Here is a 22,183-nt window from a genome sequence, read left to right on the forward strand (position 1 = left end):
ATTCACACACACATTCACACACTGGCAATGGCAAGCTACATTGTAGCCACAGCTGCCCTGGGGCGCACTGACAGAGGCGAGGCTGCCGGACACTGGCGCCACCGGGCCCTCTGACCACCACCAGTAGGCAAACATGGGGTTAGTATCTTGCCCAGCCAGGAGGCAGCCTGGGATCGAACCACCGGCCTCCTGATTAGTGGCTGACCTGCTCTGCCACCTGAGCTACACCCATTTTAACACAATTCACCCATCTGGAGCGTTAATCGCGTTAATCGTGACGCCACGTTAACGTTGACAGCCCTACTTTTCTATCAAAAAAGGTAAATATGTTAGTATTTTTTCACTCATTTGTGACAGATAATCTGTCTAATTCACATTACTGGTCTAGTCATCCATCTTCCACTTATCCAGTTCAGAGGTGCAGGGGGCCAACCAGTCTATCGCATTAACAACAGGGACGGACAACAGTCCACACTCAAAGTTACACCGACAGCCAACTTAGACTCAATCACCAGTTAACCCAACCCCCAAATAACTGTGGGACAGTGCAAACTGCACATAAAAGTCCCAGCGAGCCAGTTGGCTCAAACATAGACCTTCTTACTGTGAGGCAACATTGTGTTATTTTGTTTTGTTTTAGCAGTGCTGGTCTTTTCATGAACAATTCTGGAAGAACTGTAGAATCAGCCGAATCTCTCTCCATACATGCAGTGAAATGTTATGCAATTTTTCTCCCCTTTAGAAGTTGGATTCTTCACAGGGAATTGGCCTGAAGGTGACCTCTTTGTTCTCCTCGAGAAGGACGTCATATCGACACAGAGGCCTGTGAGGGGAAAAACCAGACACGTCGGTAAATCTACAGCTGGGAGATATAAGAAGTGCTTCAACAAAGAAACCAGCTGATGCTGCGTGTCATTTCTTAAAGGTAAAATTTTTGCATACCCCTGTGCTTTATTCCCTTTAGGTTCCAGGTTTTTGAGACGGATTCGGAGAATTCTGAGCTTACGTTTGGGCTGCAATACATTCCCAGTGGAGAATTTAACAGACACCTTTTCCACCCACTGAATGTCTTTGTCAAACGCAGCCAACAGCTCGGTGTCTGTGAACTTCTTGAAATTTAAGGATTTACTAATATGAGGGGGAAAAATACATTAGTTAGAGAAGGTAGTAACATGGAGGTAAAGACAAATCTTGGCTATATATGCAGAGGAGACTTACTGGTCAATGGTTGCCTGTGCTTGTTTACCATTGCCATGAAGTTTAACAGTCAAGTATCCCCACTGCACATCCTTGTTCCATATCACCACATCTATCCTGTAGTTTGTCACTGAGCAAAGACATGACATTTTTTAATTCAAGTCTTTTGTTTTGAACTATAAAACACACTTAACCTGTCTTGCTTCTCTGTCTCATTCCCCATTTCAAGGGTTATAAACATAACTGTTCATTTAGATTTTTTATAAAAAAATAAATAAACAAATAAATTCCTCATGGCATAGAATCAACAAGGTGCTGGAAACATTCCTCTGAGATTTTGGTCCAAGACTTTCTGATTCTGTTGCTGTGGCCCATTTGGTCTGACATGTTGCGAATTCAGAGATGCTTTTCTGCATACCTTTATTCGTAAAGAGTGGTTACTGTTGCTTTCCTAACAGCTCAAATCAGCCTGGTCATTCTACTCTGACCTCTGGCAAATGTAATAAATGCACCGAGATGCTGTCATGTGATTGACTAATTAAATATTTGCTTTAATAACAAGTTGAACAGGTGTACCTAATAAAGTGGCACATTAAAATGTGTTAAACCATTGAGAAAAGTATAGTTCTACCACTAGGTGGCAGTGCAGGCTGACAATCAGATTGTATGCTGTATTGAAATTAAGGATTTTTTTTTTATAGCTTACTGATCATTAGTAAACTGTTACTCACTGCAGTATGGAGATTTTTCGTTTGTTCTGAAGTAGGCCTTTGTTTGGTTCTGTTCCAGCAGGATGTCTTTCCATTTTATGACGTCATAACCTGGGTTAGGTTAAAACACCTGTGTCAGTGCTGAATAATACACTGTAAAATCTAAAGAAATAAAATACAAACTGGCAAAATGTGCATATTTGGATTTTCGTAACTGCCTGTTAGTTGACAGAAAATTTAATCTGTGTGTTTTTCATCACCAACCTAAAATAGGACATCCAGCATTACCAAACTGACTGCAGGTTAAGCATTTGCCATCCAGAAAGTCTTTATAGGACGAGCAGGGGTAGGTCCTGCTGGTACATGTGGCATTTATAGAGTCAATGAAGAGGAACACCGATCTCCGGTGGTCACATTTAAAATACTGTCCTTTTCAGGGATGAGAAAGTAAATTGTTAACATAAAGTTCAGTTCTTTATACCAAAAGTTTCTTAAACTTACTGATCTTACCTGAGAAAATAGTCTTTGGGCAGCCGGGTTGGTCTGCTCCTCCATTGGCGTAGAAATCAATGTGACCTAAAGGTTCCCTGAAACCCAGCACTGTAATATAACAATAACAAATTGACACACATACACAACGTGTATGCCTGTTTTGTGTAAAGAAAAGAAATTCTTCATAATAATAAATAAGGTGATTGACTGACAATCCATGTCTGTGTGCAAGGCATCCACAAACTGTGCATCTGAAGAGTCCAGTCGGTCCTCTGGGTTTTTGCCTTTGAACCCTGGCCCAGCAGGATCCAGTGCTGCAAACATCACAGTAGAAAACATCAGTCGAAAACAGAATGTTGACCTCACTTAAATATTCCGACAACACCTAGGACGAGCGCTTATCCCAGCTGACCTTCATAGCTGTCTCCTTTTCTCATTTTTTTCTACGTATCTTTTTTTTCATGTGACAGTTTTTCCCTGCTGTTTTAAACCCGATATTCTCAGTGAGCCTCCAGAGAATTAGCGTGATCTTTGAACGTCATCTCTCCTCAGGGAATTTTACCAAAACTGTGCCGCTTTTTTCATGGTGACTCCAACCCAGGCAAAACCCGAAGCACGGTATGTTCCTTTGAGTCCACAACTCAACCATGACAAATAACACATTGTTCATACACTCTGCAACTTTTATTAAACCCTTCAGCACCAGTGGCTTTATCTCCTTTTGCTATTAGTGACTTCTAAAGTTGGAAATCTAGGAATTAAAAGCTCAGTCAAGAGCCACTACAAAATGTCACCCTTAAGCACGTCAGCTTCCAAACGTCATGCAAACTTCTCAATGGGACAAGTTCTTAAGAAGTTTTCTTCTCCTTTAGATTGAGTCAAATAAGATTGTTCTTAAGACCTGAAACATAAATTAGGCTCGCTTTACTATTGGCCTGTTTTAGAGGGATTTAAAACAAGTAAAAATACCACTTCAGGTTTTAATTCTATATCAGGAAGTGGAAGTGACGTCAATGTAAGTGCCACTCTTACCTGTTATTCTTCCAATTTCTCCCTTCAAGTTAGCGCCCGTAAAGCCTGATATGTGAGCTCCTAGACTGACACCAATCATGTGGATGGAGCTCAGATCGGCTCCGTGCTCCTGAAAAAATATCAGTTTTAGAATCGCTAGACACTACACACTCTGACATTTGAAATCAGACAACTTGCCATACCTGCAACATATTAATCAAAGCTGTGATGTTGGATGCTACTTTGCGTGTGTTCTTCACTGCTTCCCAATATTTCAGAGTCGCAGCACCGTAGTTCCAGTCTACCACTATAACGTTTATGTCTTTCCTGACCAGCAGACGCTCAGTGAGCTTATTGAGCCAGTTCGGTGGAGATCCAGTGGGCCGATACCCATGAATGATGAAGGTGGTCGGTTTTGACGCATTAAATTGGGGGTAGGCAGACAGGTCGGTGTGGGACATAAGGGTACCACATGTCCCATTTAATCTAGTGTATAGCAACAACCGAACTTTGAGGCTGGTACCAATGATTGAGTGACCAAGATTCAGATCGGTAAATTCATCGCATTTCTCAGCTGGTGAGAGATAAAAAACAAAACAAGACAGATGCATTCAGGTAAATAAGATATTATGTAATTGATCTCTGCAGACATTGCATGGGAAAGATTGCACAACATCTAAATACTATACGTCTAAACTTTGCGCCATCTTGAGAGGCATGTGTCATATATATATATATATATATATATATATATATATATATATATATATATATATACATATACTGAGTCAATGAATTGGACATCTCCAATTCATTGACTCAGTGTTGGAGCCTTTTGGAGGAGTTACTTGTTAAATACTGCTGCTTGCTTCATTGTGAATTCTACAAATGATTTAAAACAGGGCAGAACCCCAAAATCAAGGCCTCAAACCTGACATCACAGTGACTACTTCCATTCCTCATATCCAGTGTGTGTCTCATGTAATTTGTGGGACCTTTATGGATCTGACCAGCATAGATATTGTTGCTGTTGTAGATCTTGTCTTTTAATACTGCATTTTTAACGGGTTTTGAATTTGTATCGCTGCTACCTTGGCCACATGTTTCTCATAAGAGATTTAACATCAGTGTGACTAAAGCATGCAAACCATTTTTTTGTGATCACTTAGTGCCGAAAGCGTGTTTGTATAATATCTCAAACCAACATTGTGCTGATGTCATCTTGTGACATCAGTACTACTGGTTTCAGTGTGTAGTTCATTGTTCCTCATTACAAGTTTTCATGTCGCACTGACTCACTGAAACTTACTGCACCCAAGCTCAGGACACACCTCTGTACATATAACTATCTACTGCTAAGCAAATGCATATTTTAGACACGGACTTTGTAAGAACTTGAAATGATATCTAGATTATTCGATTGTTTAAAGATTTTATCACTGACAAGATGGTTATTTACTAAGATGAAAAGAAAAGTACAGAAATGTGTTTTTCAGTAACAGTTGCACATCAGCAGTGACTCCACTTACAGTCAAATTAGAAGAGGACCCTTAACTAATTCCAAGAAACAGCATTTCCTCAAATGCTGCTTGACTGAAAACTTGTGATACATTTTTGTCATATGTTTTGTGACCACAGCTGTACGTGTGTGCAAACACTGTACACACACACACACACACACACACACACACACACACACACACACACACACAGCTGATATGTAAAGAAAGCCATTTACATTTTCATGATTTGTTTCCTACCTTTGCATATTTGAACAGTAACCAGCAGAAAGGTTATCAGATACTGCCACAGGAGCATGCTTTACACGGGCACTTTAAACTGAAATAGATTAATCAGTCTAGATCAGACTATTACATAAAAAGACATTTCAAACATTATCCTGTTCATAATATAACCACACAAACAAAACAGACGGTTCTCTTTCTCGAATACTTTACACTGTATCCTTAATTGGTTACTCATCTACCAAACAGGAGTCAGAAAAGAGCAGAAAAATATGTGTTTGCTCCTTGAACACCCTGAGACTGGTGATTTATAGAGCACGCCTTTTGTATAGTACAGGTTCTGCCTTTCTCCAAAGAATGTAAGAATATGAAATGTTTTTATTGTAATCAGAGTCTTACCTTCAATGCAGGGTAACGTGGTGTGTCAAAGCTCCTGAATGTTAGGTTATCCTGCGTTTGTACCTCCACATATTTGGAGGCCTTCAGTTCAGGAAGTGAGAGGAACAGCACAGCAATGCTCCCGCCCAGCATGCTTTCGCATAGATAACCACACCCCCTTACCCCAGGTCATTGTGTTCACAGGTGAGAAATTCCCATGAAATCGCTCCCCCTTCCTGTGTGATCACACCGGTTATGCTTGTTGCTGACTGAGATTATTCTGATCTGGAACCAAAAATCTAGCATTTGTTTTTCAAAGTGCTGCGATTTATCAGGGAGGAATAACAATGAAAGTGAAACATGTTCAAGGGATTTTCCATAAGTCACTTCTGGAAAACCAAGGCCAGTTGTTCATTATGAGCTCACCTCCATAAAATAGTTAAAGATTTCCCAACACTTTATTGCGGATTACAGTACAGTAATTCGTAAAAGCAGACATATGTATGAGCTGATCATCCAATCTGTGGTTTGGTGAAACATTTCTTAAATTTCCACTGTGTGACCGACTATCTGACTCAAAGTTTCCTCTTTAGAAAAATAGTTCTACAATAAATAATTTGGACCTTTTGATAAAGTCTTAAATACCTTACAAATATTACAAAGATATAGATCACTGCATATCTTTGGTATCTCCTGAACATGCCACACACCCAAAGAGACTTTCAGCCTTGTTATCTCAGCCTTGTCACCAGTGCTTAGCGCTAGGTGCATTACTTTTAAAATGTGTTTTGTACAAAATCATTGGATTTACTCAAAAACAGCTCAGCTCAAAGTTAAAGTGAAACTAAAGAGAGCAGAGTTAAAGAAAAAAGGCAGATGTCTGATGGGAATATTAGTCATAAAAGTAGCCTGCTAGACAAACTGAAACTTTGACCAGATGTTAGCACTAAATGAAAAGTTATGTAATCACACTAGTCAGTGTTTTTCATATACTTGAACTGAAACAGAGTAGACAGAGTCACTGACTGGCTAAAACATTTTTTAGCAGCTAGCCTCCCTGAAAAGTCTTAGTTTTATTTATTTTTGTGTAGAAAATAATGTTTCGTGTGCAGCTTTAATAATAATAATAATAATGGATTGGATTTATGTAGCGCTTTTCAAGGCACCCAAAGCGCTTTACAATGCCACTATTCATTCACTCTCGCATTCACACACTGGTGGAGGCAAGCTACGGTTGTAGCCACAGCTGCCCTGGGGCAGACTGACAGAAGCAAGGCTGCCACATCGCGCCATCGGCCCCTCTGGCCAACACCAGTAGGGTAAAGTGTCTTGCCCAAGGACACAACGACCAGGACAGAGAGCCCGGGGATCAAACCGGCGACCTTCCGGTTACAGATACGCTTCCCAACCCCCTGAGCCACGGTCGTGTTTGTGTGTGTTACATAGGGAAACACTTCAGCACCAAAAAGCTGCATGAGTTGATGTCAAAACCAGGATGTGCATTGTGTGCTATAATGCACAAGAAAGACAGGATGTTATTGATTTTAAGATATACACAGATTTCTGCCACTGTGGCTAAATTTTAACAACTCTGAGAAATGCCGGGACTCACTGTCCCCTGTGTTTGGTTCCAAAGGCTGGTAGTGTCTGACCTCCCATTACAGCTTCATAGTTTATCTTGAATGGCTTTCTCAGAAAAAATTACAGTGTTACGTATGCAGCCGCTATTCTTTATGTTAAAACGTAAGGAATAAAATTTTGAAAAATGGTAAAAAAAAAAAAAAAGCAAGCATATTTTTACAGATGTGTACTAAAATGTTAAAGAGCTGGACTTTCAGTGGATCAACACTCGCTGGATCATGCTGCTGCTGCCACCGCACAAATAAAGGGAAAGTCTTTCCAAGCTCAGCATTGATTGCAAATGCAATCTACATTTCTGAAAGCCTTTACCACTGTGGCCTGAACTTTGCCCGCTATGTTATCCTGTCATCAGGGTCAGGCAGGGTGATAGGATGTATACTTCAACAGACACACAGCTTTAGAGATCCTTCCCTTGCAGTAGTAGGGCTGACAGAGAGGAGCACCAGGCTTGTGCAGTGTTATTGTTGGCTGAAAAAAGAACATCCCAGATGGCTCGCAGGAGACGAGGCCGTGGCGGCAATGGACAGCACCATCAACAGGCTGCCGCGCACAATCAAAGAGGAGGCCCTCGCAGGGTAAGCCTGCTTCTGTCATTAGCAAAGAGAACCAACTGCACACTGTTTTTCAAATAATAAACAACAGGGAGCCCCACGAGATCCCCTCTTATTTTGTTTTTGTGAATATATTTAGAGGACACTATAATGAAGTGAGGTATATCTCTGCCTTATACTGCATTATTATTTAACATGCTTTGAATATTACTGAGGTAATCTTTTCCACTGTGGTTATATGACTGGGATAAGTTAACCGATTAACTCCGTGGAACAGCATGACTCATGTCTGCAGTAGCAATCATTAATGTCAAAAGGAATTAAAGACTTAACACGAAAACAATAATTATTTATTCGAATTTGAATTCTTACATTTATGTCCGATGTGGAAATATGCTGGCTTGTGCGTCAGTATGTGTATAAGCCATGAAGGCTGAGATCAGAATACAAGACAAAAATTAAGAAGCATAGGAGCATGTTGCTAATGTTTACAAGGTCAAATTAATATTTTGCACTGGTATACTAACCAATCATATATTTGAACACAACTCAGGGAGCAAAAGACACTTAAAAAGAGATCAAGAGTTTAAAGTATATCTTTCAGCACACCAAAGGATAAAGGTGGACATGCATGCAACACAAAGTCTATAGCATCTTTGAACATCCATGTGCTAAAATTGGTTAAAAAAAAACTACCTTTAAGTTATTATCATACAGAGAGGAGGCACAACCTGCAAACTTACCACATCTCATATATTTCTATTATAAGTAATTCACTTAAATGCTTTAATTTTCTAAAGTGTTCCTGTATACTGTCTTACAGTTTCTGTTTTTATGAACCCCGGTGTTTATCAAATGCAACATGACTATACCAATAACATCCACTTCTGGGCAGAAGTCTGAACACGTGCAAGAGATTGGATAAACTTGAAACACGAGCAGTTAGGAATGAAGCAAGAGGGAACATGTTTCGTCAATAATTACACATAGTTTTGTGTCATATAATGTATTCTGGCGACCTGTAAAATTGAAATGATTTTGAGAACAGATGACTTTTTGCACCAACTGTATCTGAATGTCTCCATCTGGTCTTTGTGTTCAGACTCCACGGGAGCCAGCAGATTTTGCCAAGTCTACAGGTTTTGAATCTGATATCCCACATGACAAGCTCACCATTGCTCAAGCACGGAGGGGGACACCAGGTTGCACTTATCACCACCTTTTTAAAAAAACTCTGAATACACAGGGAAGATAATTCGGAAAAGAAAAGTTAACCCAAGATGTTTTGCTGTGCTGTAATTGTCTGATATCAGTTATAAAAAAGTGATTTCATTATCAGCATTGTTACATAACTGCCAGTTATTTTGATGATTCAGGGTTTGATCACAGCTGTGAATCTGACTGAGTGACAAATCAGCAAAATAATGATTAACTAACAATTAAAAGCATCACTGTGTCATTAGAATTCCATATTTGTAACAGCAAAAATATAAACTGCTCCAGTTTTATGTCATGACATGACTGCATTTAAAGACCATCCTTCATGTTTAGCTAACCGCCCCGTGAGAGTCTACGCTGATGGAATCTTTGATCTTTTCCATTCGGGACATGCTCGAGCTCTGATGCAGGCAAAGAATGTGTTCCCAAACACTCATCTTATAGTAGGAGGTAAAGTATGCCTTTCATTCACTCGCCACAGTAACGCATGCACAAAGTAACACTCTTTAACCTTCAGGGTCATGAAAATAGACAGAGAAGGCCTCCAAAGAGTCACGTGTACACAGCAGTGAAAAAGCATTTGCCTCCTTCCCGATATCTTTTTTTTTTTTTTTTTTGCATATTTGTCACACTCACATGTTTCAGGTCATCAAAGTAATTTTAATATTAAACAAAGACAACTCGAATAAATATAAATGCAGTTATTAAATGATGATTTCATTCAGTAAGTGAAGAACATTCTCCAAACCTTCCTGATTGTGTGTGAAAATACTTCCATTGTTAAATCTTAAAGTAAGTGTGACTAACTAGTGAAAAACTGAAGTATCAGTATGGAAAGATTTACAAAGCCATTTCTAAAGCTTTGGGACTTCAGTGAACCACTGTGAGAGCCATTATACACAAATACAGAAAACTCGGAAAAGCAGTTGCCCTTCTTAGGAGTGTCCAGCATACCAAAATTACTCCAGAACAACATCTGGGGAAGTGCAGGGTCATGGTTTTAATCAAACAAAGTTTCATCTCACATTGTGATGACCCCCCCAAAACCTTTGGAGAAATATTCTGTGCACTGACAAAGGAAATCTTGAACTTTTTGGAAGGTTTGAGTCTTGTTACATCGGACATGAAACTAACAATTTCATAAAAAGAACATCAACACATGGTAGTGGTAGTGTGATGGTCTAGGGCTGCTTTGCTGCTTCAAGACCTACCTGGAAGACTTGAAGGAACCCTGAATTCTGCTCTCTGCTATCAGTTTCTTCTTCAGCTATCTGAAGGAGAATGTGCATCTATTACAGGGAGTGCAGAATTATTAGGCAAATGAGTATTTTGTCCACATCATCCTCTTCATGCATGTTGTCTTACTCCAAGCTGTATAGGCTCGAAAGCTTACTACCAATCAAGCATATTAGGTGATGTGCATCTCTGTAATGAGAAGGGGTGTGGTCTAATGACATCAACACCCTATATCAGGTGTGCATAATTATTAGGCAACGTCCTTTCCTTTGGCAAAATGGGTCAAAAGAAGGACTTGACGGGCTCAGAAAAGTCAAAAATAGTGAGATATCTTGCAGAGGGATGCAGCAGTCTCAAAATTGCAAAGCTTCTGAAGCGTGATCATCGAACAATCAAGCGTTTCATTCAAAATAGTCAACAGGGTCGCAAGAAGCGTGTGGAAAAGCCAAGGCGCAAAATAACTGCCCATGAACTGAGAAGAGTCAAGCGTGCAGCTGCCAAGATGCCACTTGCCACCAGTTTGGCCATATTTCAGAGCTGCAACATCACTGGAGTGCCCAAAAGCACAAGGTGTGCAATACTCAGAGACATGGCCAAGGTAAGAAAGGCTGAAAGACGACCACCACTGAACAAGACACACAAGCTGAAACGTCAAGACTGGGCCAAGAAATATCTCAAGACTGATTTTTCTAAGGTTTTATGGACTGATGAAATGAGAGTGAGTCTTGATGGGCCAGATGGATGGGCCCGTGGCTGGATTGGTAAAGGGCAGAGAGCTCCAGTCCCACTCAGACGCCAGCAAGGTGGAGGTGGAGTACTGGTTTGGGCTGGTATCATCAAAGATGAGCTTGTGGGGCCTTTTCGGGTTGAGGATGGAGTCAAGCTCAACTCCCAGTCCTACTGCCAGTTCCTGGAAGACACCTTCTTCAAGCAGTGGTACAGGAAGAAGTCTGCATCCTTCAAGAAAAACATGATTTTCATGCAGGACAATGCTCCATCACACGCGTCCAAGTACTCCACAGCGTGGCTGGCAAGAAAGGGTATAAAAGAAGAAAAACTAATGACATGGCCTCCTTGTTCACCTGATCTGAACCCCATTGAGAACCTGTGGTCCATCATCAAATGTGAGATTTACAAGGAGGGAAAACAGTACACCTCTCTGAACAGTGTCTGGGAGGCTGTGGTTGCTGCTGCACGCAATGTTGATGGTGAACAGATCAAAACACTGACAGAATCCATGGATGGCAGGCTTTTGAGTGTCCTTGCAAAGAAACGTGGCTATATTGGTCGCTGATTTGTTTTTGTTTTGTTTTTGAATGTCAGAAATGTATATTTGTGAATGTGGAGATGTTATATTGGTGTCACTGGTAAAAATAAATAATTGAAATGGGTATATATTTGTTTTTTGTTAAGTTGCCTAATAATTATGCACAGTAATAGTCACCTGCACACACAGATATCCCCCTAAAATAGCTAAAACTAAAAACAAACTAAAAACTACGTCCAAAAACATTCAGCTTTGATATTAATGAGTTTTTTGGGTTCATTGAGAACATGGTTGTTGTTCAATAATAAAATTATTCCTCAAAAATACAACTTGCCTAATAATTCTGCACTCCCTGTAGTTTGTTTCCCAAAGCTCACTTAGGTTATGCAGTAGGACAGTGATCCGAAACAATCTGCCGTGGCATAACGTTTAACGGGCCATTCATGGTAGAAAATCCTCCAGTGTGGCCAAATTCAAACAATTCTGCAAAGAAGAGTGGACCCAAATTCCTCCATAGTGAAAGACTGATCTTAATGCTTCATTGTTTATGGAAAAATTACTTCTTCACACAGGGCCAGATAAGGTCGGATAGCTTTTTACCATTAATAAACGAAAACATCATTTAAAAACTGCATTATGTATTTACTCAGGTTAACTTGTCCAGTATTAAAATTAGTTTGATGATCTGAAACATGTCAGTGTGGCAAATATGGAAAAAAAAGAAAAAAGAAATCAGGAAGGAGGCAAGCACTGAAAATCTCTGTGTTCCTAGTGTGCAGCGATGAACTCACTCACAAGTTTAAGGGCTATACGGTGATGACAGAGGACGAACGCTACGAAGCCCTCAGGCACTGCCGTTACGTTGACGAGGTAGTGCGGGATGCACCCTGGAGTCTTACACCAGAATTCCTCAAGAAACATAAGGTCAAAGGTCACACAGTAACTTTAAACACAGCTTCCTATAATGTCATAAAGTGTTAAAGCTATACAGTGTCCAAACTGTCTGTAGACCGTTCTGTTGCATTCATAGATTGACTTTGTGGCCCATGATGATATACCTTACACCTCCGCTGGATCAGAGGACGTCTACAAACACATCAAGGAAGCAGGTGAAGATTCATGCAACGTTAAAATAAATTCTAGTTGTCTTCTTTCTCATAATTAATTACACATATTTAAAGTATTTGTGTGTTCATGTCAGGAATGTTTGTGGCCACTCAGAGGACGGAGGGCATCTCCACATCCGATCTGATCACTCGTATCGTTCGTAATTACGACATGTATGTCAGACGCAACCTGCAAAGAGGCTACACAGCCCGTGAGCTAAATGTTGGCTTCATTAATGTAAGAAAATATTTCATTTTTAATCAAACTTAAAAGGAAAAAAAAGGCTGTAAATACAAAATTAGACACAAATGCACCTTACTTTATTTCAGGAGAAAAAGTACCGGCTCCAGAACCAGGTGGACAAGATGAAAGAGACAGTCCGTACGGTGGAGGAAAAGTCGAAACATTTTGTCTACAGGGTGGAAGAGAAGAGCCAGGACCTCATCCACAAATGGGAAGAGAAGTCACGGGAATTCATTGGCAACTTTCTGGAGCTTTTCGGACCAGATGGAGCATGGGTATGTTCACTCTCACCATAAAAACGTCACACACTAACTGTAGCACAAGATTTAATTTCAGTCTTCTTAACTAGAAAAAAGTCTGTGTGTGAGCAAAAACAAGCACGTCTTCATAAACTGAATCACAAGAGGCATTCTTTAAATCACTGCAACAGAACATAGCATTACACACAGTGAAAATCTGATCTGTGTCTGCCCTTGTTTAGCATGCAATTCAGGAGAGAAGTGGCCGTATGCTCCAGGCCCTGTCACCCTACTCTTCGCCCCATGGCTCACCAAGCAGCAGTCCCACCAGAAGACGCTCAGTTTCTTCTGACTCCACCCCCTCTTCTGCAACTGCCTCCCCACCTTCCTCTCCATCTTCCCACTCTTCAACTAAAAAGGGGAGACGTTCACGCTCGTCACCGAAAGTTGCCTCTATAAACAGCAAGCATGCACAATGAGCTCCTCATTTGTCCTCTTGCAGTCTATTTGCCATTCATTTGGAAGAAAATGTTCTGAAAGGAGGCTATTAATTATAACTAGCAACTAAAAATGAAAATATTTAATTTATTAGGGGTGTATTTAAGTCCAACGTCATGTACATAATGTGTGTGTACAGAAAAGAAAAGAAAAACAACATTAAAATTTTGTTTGGATGTCATCTTGTATTATCATTTGTGTTTCTTTCATACAACACTAAATGTAATGGAGCACATGCTCATCTTCAAAACAATAAAAATCTTGAGTGTCGGTGAGGTTCTCCACCTAAAACTGTAATGTACTACACTGAAACTTTTGCTTTGTATTGGCAAACTAAGGCAATTTCATGATGGTGTAAGGAAGACTTAATAAATAAAGGTTTAAGCAGTTTTATAGAAATAAAAGAGGTCAGTCACAGAATGTATTTATTTAACAATTTCCTTCTTATCACTCTCCCAAAGTAAAAAGAAGTAAATAAGAAGTAAAAAACCTTAATAATCAAATAAGCCTCTATGAGCGAGCATTTGGCAACATTACGAAGGAAAAACCCTCTTAACAGGAAGAAACCTCCGGTAGAAAAACGATCAGGGAGGGGCACCCTGGGGGGGAATAAGACAGGATAATTGCATTCACCAACATTCGCTTCTTCAGTTCTTTTGTGCACTGTCCATTGCTTTAAATGGCTAACCCCAGGTATTTAAACTCCCGCCTCCCTCTTATTCACACACCCGTCTTGCCCAGCTAGCACCAAGCGAAAAAAAGAATCAATAAAAAAGAGAAAGACAATTAAGGCATCTAGCAAATTAGGAGTGGAGACTAAAATTACTTAATTGCAAACAGGTGGACAGACACCGAGCTCCAAAACAATGGTTAACTGTGCTCCACAACTTCACACAGCATTGTGTTTCTCTGCCCCCAGCTGGACAAAATAATAAATGAACAAACAAATGAAACCTTTGACCTATTCTGTTTGACTTTTTTTCTGGTTTACTAAACCTAATGAGTGGCCTAAAATTGCTTGTTTTTTGTTTATTTTCAACATATTCTTACTCATAAATACAAAAGTCTGAGCATATCACGAGGAAACTAACTAGCCAAAGATTGTGAGAGTCATGATTTCAATGTTGTGGGTTAACAGGCTGACATGCTTCAATACGCCCTAAGAAGACCTCAACTTTAGCTGCCACTGTGTTTTATTATGACTGTTTCTCTGCTGAGAGGAATGATTACGAACGGCGCGTTAAAAATATACTTAAATTTCACTTTTTGAACAACTAAAACATCCACGTTCCGTTCCTCGTCGCCTGCACTGCGGTGAAGTATCTTGAGCCTAATGCATCTTTGGCTGGACCATTTAAAAGCCGTGGTTGTGACGTCACCGTCAGCTAATGTCAAACACGGATTAAAGATGGCGCCCTCTCACGCACTCAGGTGCTGTAAACGGGCTCTGAATTGGGTACCTGTCCTGTTTATTAACCTGGTCGTCGGCTGGTCCTATTACGCCTACGTTGTCGAGCTGTGTGTCTGTAAGTGCGCTCACCTTTATAAACCTTTAGCGGCCGCGTGCGTTGACAGTGACAGGGTTTGAAACTTTGATGAGCTAGTTGAAGATTTAAAATCTGGCTTCACACTCCGTAATGCGATGAAACGTTTGGCGAATATTAACACATATTTCTGTCTCTCCTTTTCATGGAAATATTTTACATAAATTGTTATTTTTCTTCATGACAGCTTCGTTTGTCTACTTTTTTCTTCCCCTCCAGTGAGAGGAACTACTTTTCTCCGTTAATAATTAATCACTCCATTAGGGCAGACGTAATGGGTCAAATAACGGATATCATAAAAATAGAAAAGTGGATTGACTGTGAAAGGGTTTGTCGTTTGTGTGTTGCTTAATCATGTTAAAACTTTCTGAGTTTACTAGATATATTTACTAGCTGCTGTTGTTGTTGTTGTTGTTATTGTTATTTTATATAGTTTTGGGGTGTCAATAAATGAGGTGCTTCCGAGCCAGCTTTAAAATCTAGTCCGTGACTTTTTGATGCTATTAGTGTGTATTTATCTGTAATTAAACATATTTTGAGCAGTTTAAAAATGATTTTTCAATATTACATTTTAACAACTTGTCGTTTCAGGAGAAAAAAAAAAGGGAATTTGATTTGTATTTGTTTGTACCCGTTTTACATATTTAACTTCCAGGAGTGGATTCTGTAATTGTAACTTGAATTCTAGTAAACATAATTTATTTGGCGCGTTCCTGAGTAAGTCCTAAGTGTTTATGCTATTTTTTTTCAGCAGTTTTTAATAAGTTGTGTGTCGTGTGATTTGTGCTGCTCCCACACACAGACGCTAAGTTAAATAGTTTGATTCAGGCGGGAGCTGATGAGACCAGTATCAGCATGTCTCTGTGTTGCGGCTGTGGTCAGGACAGGGACATCCCTGCTGATGCTTAAACAAAGCTCTCTGTTGTGGGTGGGTCACTGCTGGCCGTGCCAGGCTGCTGCAACATGGTGTGAGGAAGAGAAAGAGAAGTGGGGGATGTGTAGTCATGTATTACTCCTAACTAATATATACACATATACTTTACCTTCTTCCTATAGATACAATCCCAAATAATGCTGAACGAAGTAAGTATTGCCCTCACACACACACACACACACACACACACACACACTCACTCACTCATATTTGATGCTGTTATTTCTCTCCCGCTAAGGATCCCTCTTTTCTTTTTTTCTACAACAGTCAGCTACTTGGTTATCTTTCACATTTTCCTCGCCATGTTCATATGGGCTTACTGGAAAACTATCTGGTCCAAACCAGCCAATCCCTCAAAAGCAGTAAGTTTGCTTCTGTCACACTCCTCGCTTAGCGGAAGAGAGGAAATAAACAAAACACTGAACACTTTTCTTTTTCTGTTGTCAGTTCAGTCTACCCAGGGCAGAGAAGGAGCTGTATGAGAGAGAAGAGCGAGCTGAGGCCCAACAAGAGATTCTGAAGAAAGTGGCGAGGAATTTACCCGTGTACACACGCACAACTGGAGGAGGTATGGCTTTAGATACAGTGTAGTAAGTGACTGTGCTTTGTTTTGTTTTACACACCATCAGGGAAAACTCTGTTAGCAAAATGTTGCTCTGACAAAAGAGGAAGTGCACAAAAGTTTTCATCATCAGCCATCAACATTGCAAAAGCATTACAAATGACAATCACATGTCTTCTCTGGTTGTTTCTCAGTTTAATACATACTAGGCTTGTCTGTGCTGTGTTTACGGAAAAGCCTGTGTCAGGAGGGTTAATTAGACTCAGGTGCACCTTGCTTTCTCTTCTGGCTCCCCTGCTAATTAAAAGTCAGGATGTGACCCGCTTGGATTCACAGGGGGATTTAACGAATATGCTTTAAGAATATCCAGCACGTATACAGTTAATTTTTTTTTTTTTTCTCTCTCTCTCTCTAGCCATCAGATACTGCGACTTCTGTCAGGTAATCAAGCCTGATCGCTGCCATCACTGTTCAACCTGTGAAATGTGAGTCCTCTCTAAGTGTCCACACTTTATCAACACATTCCTGAATAAGATCTTTTTAAAACATCCACCCTAAAGTAGTTTCTTCTGGCAATAGAAATTCAGGAAACGTTACAGAATACTTTTAAATGTGTGTGTTTTTTTTTTTTTGTTTGTTTGTTTTTTTGGTTTTTTTTTTAGGAAAGTGATAATATGGAAAACTAATATCTTAATAAGGGTTTATCAAATGTGTTGTTTTTGTTTACTGGGTCAGTGAAAAGATCAATATGTTGGTATATACTGGATGGTACTGATAGGATGCACATTGTTCTTCTTGCTTTTTTTTCAAGGTGTGTGCTGAAAATGGACCATCACTGCCCCTGGTATGATATTCTGTTTTTACTTTGCGATTAAACTTCTTTGTTTAAATTCTTGAACATTAATTGAACATTAGTCTTATTACTGTTGTTAATATTACTATCAAACCCCACTTTGCAGTGCATAGTGGGAATATACACAGTGTTGAGAAGGTTACTTTTAAAATGTATTCCACTACAGAATACATGCCCCAAAATGTATTTTGTAACGTATTCCGTTACTCAGTGAGTGTAACGTATTCTGAACACTTTGGATTACTTAATATATTATCGTGCTTTTTACAACTACATGAATGTGCTATTGCTGTGTGATTTATTACTTTTACTGAAGGTTATTCGCCATACCAATTCCAATACCAACTAGATTTTTAAATCTTAATATAAAAAAATGAGTAACAGTAGGGTGGACATGTAAGGCTGCACTTTTTGCAGCGATCTCGTATAGAAACTATTCCGCGCGTATATAAAACGGGTCCGCGGCTCCGAACCGTAAAGGTGTAAAACCGTAAAGGGACCTCTGGCTAATATGTCGGGCTCGTAGCCGAAAACTAGCTTTACTTTGTTGTCTGGGTCACCTTTGCTAGCAAGAGACAGAGAGGCGTTGAAAGGCTGCTCCAACTTATTGTTTGAGAGGAAAACACGAACACAGTGTACAGTCGAGTCTTAATGGCTTACTTACAACTGGGCTTGTCACCCACTCTTTTTGGCTGCAGTGGTTATTATTATATTTACACGCTTCCATCTCTCGTTTCTGGTCGGTGACAGCTCGTACTTTTCAACTCTTTTTCTCTCTCCTCGCGCTCCCAGACACATAACTGGTATGGCAGGCCATTCTTCCTGCAGCACGGACTACACTGTCCATGAGGCTACATTCTTTAGGGCTATGCCTGTAACACTCTGCCTATTGCCTTCATATTAAATAAATTTTGTGAATAATTAAAAAAAAAAAAAAAAAATTCTTCACGTCATTATGCGGGCTGCAAGTAGGGGTGACATGGGCCGCGAGATTGAGACACAGACATTAGAGCCTCTTAATGTGTGTTTTATTTTGGGTTTCCACCAGCGTGGAAACCAAAAGTGGAGAGGGCATAGCCTTATGAAACAGGAAAATACCGCCGCGTAATCCATTCATTTCAACAAAGTAACTGTATTCTGAATATCACCTATTAAACGGTAACTGTAATGGAATACAGTTACTCATATTTTGTATTTTAAATGCGTAACAGTGGTACATGTATTCCGTTACTCCCCAACACTGAATATACATACTCTATGATCATTATGGTATGACACTATGATATGTTGTATTGTGATACAAACAGTCTAATTTGAGATTTGGTGCTCAATAAAACAGTCAAATTTGCAAATATATATGATTACTGGGTTTGTATAAAGTATTTGTATAACTCATATAGATGTTGGTACATCACAATGTTTATGCAAAGGTTGGGTCCACTAGGAGAAATTGGGGGAGGGGAAAAAAGATGGACATACATACATACATACATACATACATAATCTCAGCTATATTTTCCATGGCTATTGTCATAATGTTATTCAGCACCCCCTTTCTTTTTTTTCTTTCCTTTTTTTTTCTCCTTCCTGTTGTTGTGGTGTCATCTTCTTTCAGGGTGAATAACTGTGTTGGATTCTCAAACTACAAGTACTTTGTCCTGTTTTTGTCCTATGCGTCACTCTACTGTGTAGTGATTTGTGCAACAGTCATCCAGTATTTCATCAAATTCTGGACCGTAAGTACATGAACCTCCTCGTGGTGTTTGCATGACATTTAGTGGTGTGAACACCACGTGTATCAGTATCAACCTGTTGCTATTTTTAGGGGATTCTCTGCAGCACACTTTACACAAGACAGTGGGTCCTGTCACATAGTCCAGCAGTGAAACAGTATTTTATTTCCATGCAAGACTTTGTTGTACTGAGGAAACAAAGTAGTATCAATTTGTTTCATTTTCCACATAATTGGACTCAGGACTGTCACGATTAATCAGCTAAAAGTGTGTTTTGTTTTTTCCCTTCATTCTAAAGAAACAGCTGCCTGACACCCACGCCAAATTCCATATCTTGTTTCTGTTCTTTGTGGCGGCCTTGTTCTTCATCAGCATCGTGTCACTTCTCGGATACCATCTGTGGCTCGTGGGAAAGAACAGGACCACTATAGGTAAATTAATACTATAAATACATACTTTGTTTAATTCCACTTCTACAAAAAACACCACTGGCTAACTCTTGTCGTTTTTTGTTTGTTTGTTTCCCCTCCATTTTTAGAGGCTTTTAGGGCTCCTTTTTTCACAAATGGGCCGGATAAAAATGGGTTTTCTCTGGGATTTAGCAGAAATGTAGCTGAGGTGTTTGGAGACCAGGCAAAGTACTGGTTTTTCCCTGTTTTCTCAAGGTGAGTCTACTCTCATGTGATATGCTTTGTCACTAAAAATGGATCGTCCGATAAGTTCCATAAATGGTCACTAACAAAATGGATCACAGAGTCAAAGTGAAGGGGCAAAAGCTGATGCACGCCCAAACTTTCACCCACTTCATATCAGTCAGAATAAATGATGTACGCATGCAGATGGTGTTAGTGCATGCCTACTCAGTATGGGAGGGTAATTGGTTTTGTACTAACAGACCTATCCAGCTTTTTTAATTAAAGTTACTTTCATGGAGTGTCAGAAATATATTTAAAAACAAAAAAAACAATGAAGATATATTTTTTTTTTCTCTGTATTTTCAGTCAGGGAGATGGGCATTCCTTTGTCACCAGATTGGTACAGATAGATCCTGAGCAAGCAAACAGTGTCCTCCAGCAGAATGGCAAAGGGTAAGTTTTCTATTTCTTTCAAATCTTCAATATCAGAGGCTTCAATTTTATTTACTTTGAATTAATTTCTGTTTGACTTTAATTGTAGTCCTGCTGATGGAGAAGCTAACCCGCATGTCCTTAGCAATAATGTTCAGCACACAGAAGATGGCAGCAAAGAGAAAATGAGTATGTTACTTATGCCCTTTCTCACAATTTCATGCTTTTGTGTCCTAATTGCTTTTGTTTGTGCTCAATAAACAACCCATCCTGAGACATCTTTTGTGTATACTGTTTCCTTTTAGATGGCGGACAGACTGTCTCTGTGACAATAGAGAAGGAGCAGTAGACAACATATCTCAACTACGATGCCTTAAACCAGGAGTATCATCACCTCAACGGGAGTCATCCTAGACCTTCATTTTAAGCTTTGATGCAGCCTCAAACCACATGTTTTGTATTTGTTTTTATTACATGGACCATTCCTCATCCAGCGTGCTTTGAAAGAGCACAGCAACAATATTGCTATCATGTAGAAAGAGCCTCTACAGTGACCTCATAGACTGCACCAGTCTGAAGCAGAAGAGATTCAGGGAAGGAGATGTCTTTAAGATAAACCAAAGACATTCAAATAATCCCCAAAATGCGGGAGCCAATGTTTGTCTTTGTCTGTTTTATGTTTAAGATTTCATCTAGAGAGTCATCCTTTATCAGTATTAATCAACCTCTTAATCACTAATTGCAGAGCAAAAGGTTTGTATGTTGATTTTCATCTGAAATAATGTGTGTGTGTGTGTGTGTGTGTGTCTTATAAGGTGAACTTCAAGCACAATGCAATTAGCAGCAGTCTGTTATCAGATGGTCTCAAATTTAGTTTACATATTTGTAAATATTTGAAGGTCTTTCTGTTTACACTTTAAAATATTTATTTTTCATTTCATAATATATTTGATAGGAAAAACATAAAGATGATAAATGCTAAAACTTAAATGACCAAATCCAGTTTAATGCTTGTTGAAATGGTTTAATCTCAATCCGGATACTTGAAAGCCAACAGGTCTCCCATAATTCCAAGATGATCAGGTAGATTTTTCATTGCACTATAATTATCTGTAATTTGTCCTGTTTTATAAATTAATTGCTTTGTCTTTCTATGTATTTATTTGTAAATCACATTTTATTTATTTTCAAAAAGACATTAATACAAGTGATTTCCTTCTTCATCTACAGAACTAACATCCTTTGTATTTCTATATTAACACGAATCTATTTGAAGTGTCTTCTGTTTGTGTCCACCACTTTCAAAGAAATTTAAGTTTCAAAAGCACAGAACATAAAAAAAACACCACAATAAAAAAAAAAGTCATAAAGAACAGGCAATTATGTCCTTGAGCCTAAAGCTCGATAGAAGTGGAGTTTATACCAGTGATCCAAAGGTGTCACAACCTTTCTTCACTCTTTACTGCCCGCCATTGTTTCCTTATATTACCTTCCTTTTGGAGTATGTGATGTGTAGCACAATAAAACATGATTGACTGATTTTACTTTTAGCCTACATGATTAGTGACTCACAGAAGTTCAATGACCGATGTCAGTTAACTTAACAACAGGCACCTGGAGTTGCTGCCTGTTTGAAAAAAAGATGCTTTTTATTTTATTACGAAATTGTTCATGCTGCTTAATGATTGCTATGTAACAATAAATGTAATACAACTATACATCCCTATTTAACAAATGTGTGATTTGTTTTTGTCAAAAATGTGATTTTAAAATGTTCCCTTGACTGAGGAACAACTCTGCAGATGATTGAACTTGTGGACCTTAAGTGCTTACAAGATGTTAGTCATGACCAGTTAAGCTTTAACTGGATTCCAGTGAAGTCTATGTGATGAAACTTAGAATTTAATAGCTTTGCATTGAAATCTATACCAGAGCAGTGCCTTTATATGGGGGGGCT

At 39.3% G+C, this 22,183-nt stretch overlaps 3 protein-coding genes across 3 annotated transcripts; 2 read left to right on the top strand and 1 right to left on the bottom strand.

Annotated features, from left to right (window-relative positions):
- Positions 1-193: 193 nt before the first annotated feature.
- lipia (lipase, member Ia) lies at positions 194-5,737 on the bottom strand. The gene is made up of 11 exons (XM_026183051.1): positions 5,555-5,737; positions 5,171-5,249; positions 3,614-3,984; positions 3,432-3,540; positions 2,612-2,713; positions 2,418-2,507; positions 2,172-2,336; positions 1,929-2,018; positions 1,219-1,327; positions 943-1,128; positions 194-823 (listed from the first exon to the last, which is right to left on the bottom strand). The coding sequence occupies exons 2-11, from the start codon at positions 5,226-5,228 to the stop codon at positions 739-741; spliced, it is 1,365 nt and encodes a 454-aa protein (XP_026038836.1). The 5' UTR covers positions 5,229-5,249; positions 5,555-5,737; the 3' UTR covers positions 194-738.
- A 1,757-nt stretch (positions 5,738-7,494) lies between these two features.
- On the top strand, positions 7,495-13,937 carry LOC113031185 (choline-phosphate cytidylyltransferase B-like). Its single transcript, XM_026183136.1, has 8 exons — positions 7,495-7,749; positions 8,828-8,927; positions 9,277-9,393; positions 12,219-12,370; positions 12,477-12,555; positions 12,648-12,790; positions 12,883-13,071; positions 13,278-13,937. Exons 1-8 carry the CDS (start codon positions 7,663-7,665, stop codon positions 13,512-13,514), a joined length of 1,104 nt encoding a protein of 367 aa, XP_026038921.1. The 5' UTR covers positions 7,495-7,662; the 3' UTR covers positions 13,515-13,937.
- A 970-nt stretch (positions 13,938-14,907) lies between these two features.
- LOC113030940 (palmitoyltransferase ZDHHC20-like) lies at positions 14,908-21,944 on the top strand. Its single transcript, XM_026182745.1, has 12 exons — positions 14,908-15,059; positions 16,134-16,160; positions 16,279-16,373; positions 16,459-16,579; positions 16,989-17,058; positions 17,385-17,417; positions 19,042-19,162; positions 19,458-19,590; positions 19,698-19,824; positions 20,161-20,247; positions 20,336-20,415; positions 20,532-21,944. The coding sequence occupies exons 1-12, from the start codon at positions 14,942-14,944 to the stop codon at positions 20,573-20,575; spliced, it is 1,056 nt and encodes a 351-aa protein (XP_026038530.1). The 5' UTR covers positions 14,908-14,941; the 3' UTR covers positions 20,576-21,944.
- The last annotated feature ends 239 nt before the right edge of the window (positions 21,945-22,183 follow it).

The sequence above is a fragment of the Astatotilapia calliptera genome, chromosome 10 (assembly GCF_900246225.1).
Source record: "Astatotilapia calliptera chromosome 10, fAstCal1.2, whole genome shotgun sequence".
Lineage (NCBI taxonomy): Eukaryota > Metazoa > Chordata > Actinopteri > Cichliformes > Cichlidae > Astatotilapia > Astatotilapia calliptera.